The sequence below is a fragment of the Octopus bimaculoides genome, chromosome 23 (genome assembly GCF_001194135.2).
Source record: "Octopus bimaculoides isolate UCB-OBI-ISO-001 chromosome 23, ASM119413v2, whole genome shotgun sequence".
NCBI classification, from domain to species: domain Eukaryota; kingdom Metazoa; phylum Mollusca; class Cephalopoda; order Octopoda; family Octopodidae; genus Octopus; species Octopus bimaculoides.
Window position 1 is genome coordinate 27,399,012 of NC_069003.1, and position 5,178 is coordinate 27,404,189.

Sequence of the window (5,178 nt, forward strand, 5' to 3'; positions counted from 1 at the left end):
ATCTTTGCATGACTATTTGCAGCACTTCCAGTTTTACAATTTACCATTCCATATTGATGTGAGAGAGGACGCAAGCCAGCAGATGCTTCTGCGACAGTTCAACGTCAGTCATTCGGTGGCCGAAAGGAAAATATCCTGTTCTTTAATCAATGGAACTACGCAGAAGAATTTATTCCTTCTGAAACAAACCTTTCCATTCATAAGTGAGTAGAATTGTCCTACTTACGTACATATACATAATAATATATATATATATATATAGAGAGAGAGAGATAATTATAATGGTGTTTTTTTATAAACTTAAAGCTTATAGTGATCGCCGTGCAAATTGACTATGGAAAATAGTCTACTAATGGGGCATATAAGCCCTCAACAAAAAAGCAGGCTTTTCCATACATGTGGGACTTGAACCCACATCCCTTTTCCTTAGTCATTTGCACAGTGATTGCTATAAGCTTTAAGCTTATAAAAACAAATACCATTATTATTATTTACAGAATTGTAAATCTCGACATCGCTTAACAAAACCATTCGCACCATGTGTATATGTGTGTGTGTGTTTAATAGTACTGTTTACCTTCAATCACTCCCAGTTTCTTTTTATTTACCATTGAAAAACAAAATATTGTTGAAACCAGTTTGGTATTTCAATAAATTTGTTACAAAATTTAAAAACTTCATGTTTTAAGACTTAGGTGCATTTACAACCCCTGAAACTAACTCTCCTATATATATATATATATGTATAGGTTATGAGTGACAGTGATGTCAATTAGACCCAGAGGTTTCAAGTAATGCTGAGTAAGTGCTATGGATAGACCACGGTTAAGTTCCAGGTTCAGTGGTTATGCGAATAAGGAGTCGAACTTAGGTCATATATCAGCGTGTGAATATAGGATATACTTTTCGTAATGAGATAAAAAAACCCAAGGCTGTGTATAATATAGAACATTTATAACATTTATATATATATATATGTATGTGTGTATATTTCAGACACATATGAACTTTATTTGCGAGCCAAAGCCAAGTTATTGTATACAAAATTCACTTCACATGTAGCAGTTATAACCTGTTTTGATGGTCACCAAAAGATTCAGTCGTCCCTTACAATGGATCTGATCAAGAACAAAGCTCCAGTTGTACATAATTTACCTGGTAAGTACCAAAACCATTCTCTAGAGTTTCAATATCATTTCGGATGATTTATTTTTTGGTCTTGCAATGTCTAATGTTTCTGGAACGGTGTTGTAAACGATGAGCGACTTAATTGATCATTGAAGCGAAAAAGAAATAAAAAGGAAAAAAGAAAATGGATGAATTTGCAAATATATTGTGGAATTATTAGACAGACAAATGAACGGACAATGGAAGAAGTAATTCTTCAAATAAATGGAAAATCGAGTTTCTCAAGAATTATTCTATGCTGACGCCCACAATATATGTATGGATGCTTGTGTATGTGTGTTTGTGTGTGTACATACATGTATGTGGGTGTGGGTGTGTGCACATACATGCATATGTGTGTGCATAAGTATGTATGTATTATGTATATATGTATAATTATATATACATATATACATATTCGCCATGATTGACTGCTAACTCCACAAGTTTTTTTTTTATTCCCTCTCTGTTTATTTCTTCATGTTCCTTTCTGTTGAAGGATGAAGACAGACAGACAGACACACACATTATATATTATATCTTATTTTATATTAGATTATATGTATATATATATATCTAGAGAGAGGGTGAGAGAGAAAAGGAGGGACAAAGAAAGCAGAGTAAGGGTAAAAGAGGAAATTCTGTAATAAGAGTGTGTGCATATTTAGCCCAAAAAGGCTGAGAAGCCATGCAACCTTGAGAAAAGCGAATTTGATTTTCGAAATCTGTATCCTAAGAATAATGTTGTCCATAAAATAATAATTATAAAATAAAATTTACTATGACAAATATATCGACTTTTATTTCAACAACTCTCCTACCCTCTATCTACCATCATGAATCTGTCTCTATTATTTATCACACTCTTTATCACCTGCTCTCTATGTAGAGGGTCTTGCTGACAAATTTAGACAATTTTTATGATGTATAAAACTGGTTATAAATATTAAAATAATGGTAGTAGACAGATAAAATTTTAATGTAACATTTATTACAACAAAAACATTTATCACTCAGTATGGTTGCCCTTTTAGGCGATTACTGCTGCTACATGAGAACGAAATTTTTATGCAACGGCCACAACCGCTGCCTTTTTGATTTTGTGTGTTGCATGCACAATGCAGGTCTTCATACTGTTGACACTCTAGTGTGGTGAAGCATTGGTCCTTGCTTGAAGTACACTCCATAAAAAGTAATCAAGGAGGTTGGGATCTGGGTTATTACTGGGCTAGATGTTGGCCCTCACAAAACATGGCACCTTCTCACCAAGGAAGGCCTGTGTTGCTTTTGAACCCTGGCATGGTGCAGAATCCACATTGTTGTCAAGCCGAAACTTCTGCTCCATCTAAGGTCACAGAGAGTTCTTCAGGCTGTCCAGATACTCCTTTGTACCAAATTCAATGAAGTATGGATCCATGGCACTTCCATCACTTGCCATGGCTCCAAATACCATCACAGAGGCAGGATTCTTAGTCTCAAACACAGGAGGGATATCAGAAGGGTTGTATGCAATCATTCAAGAATTTCTGTGATTTACCTCAGTGTCCACAATGATCTTTTTCTCGTCCACAAACACGAGAGTTTTTCCTGCACCTCAATACTTGATGAATAACAGAAGCTTGGGCATCTCTCAGCTCTGATTGCTTTGGCCTTGGCTGTTAGGAGGTGACGGCTTTGTCGAACATAGCTGGTCATGCCAAGGTTCCTGTTCACAGCTCTGGGCACTATGGAAAGAGACACATTGCGTTTCTTTGTAAGAATTATGAATATCCAACTAATTTTGTTTTTGTTTGTCAAAGCTACTTACAAATTTTCCTTTAATCACTCAATTTCTTCCTCTGTTTCCATCACAATGAACATCTCTTCAATATGTTACATGAAAATTGTGTGTTTGTGTTATGGTAAATTCGTATTTCTTTCTTGCTATGAATCTGATATTATATGTGTTTAACATTCATGTATTTGGCAACCAATTCACCATTCATAAAACTTTACCAAAAAATTTTCCACTCGTTGGCTATGCATAGATTTCTATTTTTATCTGTAGCCAATTCTAGGTAAACTAGTTTAGCATCAGAGACGAGACTTTGCTTTATTTAGAGAATTGGGATTTGGAAAGAATTTCTTGTCGAATGCATTCTTTGATTCCCAAATTCTTTATTTTATTTATTCATTTATTCCATTTTTTTACATTTCTGTAGAATTTGTCTTTCTTTTGCTTTATTTGTTGTTTTTGGTTTCAATCACATTTCGGATTTAGATCTCTTTTTTCCATTTCCTTTCTCTCAATATCGGTTTAACCCTACAACTGCGAAATTAAATTTCTTAGTTATTCCAGTAATGATGTTATATATCTACCAAGAAATAGAAATGGTATTTTCTGCAAGTCCTGTTGCCACCATAAACTTAAAATATCTTTTATCTTTTACTTGTTCCTGTCACTAGACCATGGCTATACTGAGGCACCACCTTGAAGAATTCTTAGTTGAATGAAGTGGCCCCAGTCACTAGCGTAGCTAGTAGGGTGCAGTAAGGTCGGTCCGCCCCAGGCAGCACTTTTAAAGGGGCACCACTTTTGAGTCTGCTGTAGGTAATATGTGTCTTTTGTGGGGTCTGGGGATGGCAAACATAAAGGCCATCCCGGGTGGCACACATTCTAACTATGCTAGTGGCACCAATACTTATTTTTTTCTTTTTAAGCCTTGTACTTATTTTATCAGCCTCTTTACTGAGCCACTAAGTTACAAGGATACAAACAAACCAACACACACTCACACACACATTAATAGAAGACGGGTTACTTTCATTTTCTATCTGCCAAATCCACTCACAAGAATTTGGTTGGCCCCTGGCTATAGTAGAAGACACTTGCCCAAGGTGCCATGCTGTGGGTCTGAACCAGGAACCATGTGATTAGGAAGCAAGGAAGCAAGCTACTTACCACACACCCATGCCTGTGCCTACATCTTAACAAAAATTAATGTCAAACATGACATTACTCAACAAGAGATAATATATCTTTTCCAGCATCAATATCCATTTCTGCGAAAGATACCAAAATAGGAAGTCAAATATATTTTGTGAATGCAACTGACGAGGAGGGAGATTCTTTAATAATTTCAATGTCCTGTCCAAAGAAACACTGCCCTTTCCAGATGTCAACATGTAAGTAAAATATTTGGGTAACTCATAATTTCTAAAAGAATGCAACTGGAATTAACCCTTTAGCATTTAAGCTAGCCCAAATATTCTATCTGTTTATGTTTAAAACTGGCCAGATCTGGCCTCTCACACCTACCCTATAATATCATTCTAAAAGTAAATTATCACATCATCAAAATCTTGGAGATATGAGATAGTGCATGATTAATTCAAAGCCTTTAACAGGATAATCTTAATGCTAAAGGGTTAAACTGGCCAAATATCTGGCCCAAATAACATTCTACCTGTTTTATGCTTAAACTGACCAGATCTGGCCACTCACACTTATGCTATACTATTATTCTAAAAATAAACATTCACATAATTTAAATCTCAAAGTTGAGAGGTAATACATAATGAATTCAAAACAATGCAAATAAGTAAGCAATACATTTGACAGAATAATATGTACGCTACAAGGTTAACGTGTCATTCATTACAGGCTGAAGTCTGATTTCTGGAATTGAATAAATGTGGGTTTTTTTTGCATTTTGTGAGTTTTGTCTGTCATATTAAGAAGAGGGATTTGGTATTTGGAGGCAATTTCAAGAGCGTAGGGAATCATATATGTATCTGTGTGTGTGTGTGTGTGTATTTATATATATATATATATATATACAATTATGTGTATTTCTTCTATCTTAATGAATAAAAATTCTTCGGATAGAATAAATGGGTTAATAGAAACCAATGTAGCAAAGAACACAAAATAACTGTGGTTTAGTTCCTGTTTTTAAGGCAGGAACTCCTTGAAATTTTGGGTATTTGAGTATATTTAAAAAATTAAGGAATGGAGAAAACGCATGTTAT

The 5,178-nt window shown here is 34.9% G+C and overlaps 1 protein-coding gene across 3 annotated transcripts in view; it reads left to right on the top strand.

Moving 5' to 3' along the window:
* LOC106873037 (protocadherin Fat 4) overlaps nucleotides 1-5,178 on the top strand; it is a 31,197-nt gene that overhangs the window by 2,691 nt on the left and 23,328 nt on the right. For all 3 annotated transcript variants that reach the window (XM_014920244.2, XM_052976054.1, XM_052976055.1), the window contains exons 4-6: nucleotides 23-203; nucleotides 997-1,158; nucleotides 4,195-4,332. In XM_014920244.2, the coding sequence (XP_014775730.2) occupies nucleotides 23-203; nucleotides 997-1,158; nucleotides 4,195-4,332 (481 nt within the window). The remainder of the gene's footprint in view (nucleotides 1-22; nucleotides 204-996; nucleotides 1,159-4,194; nucleotides 4,333-5,178) is intronic.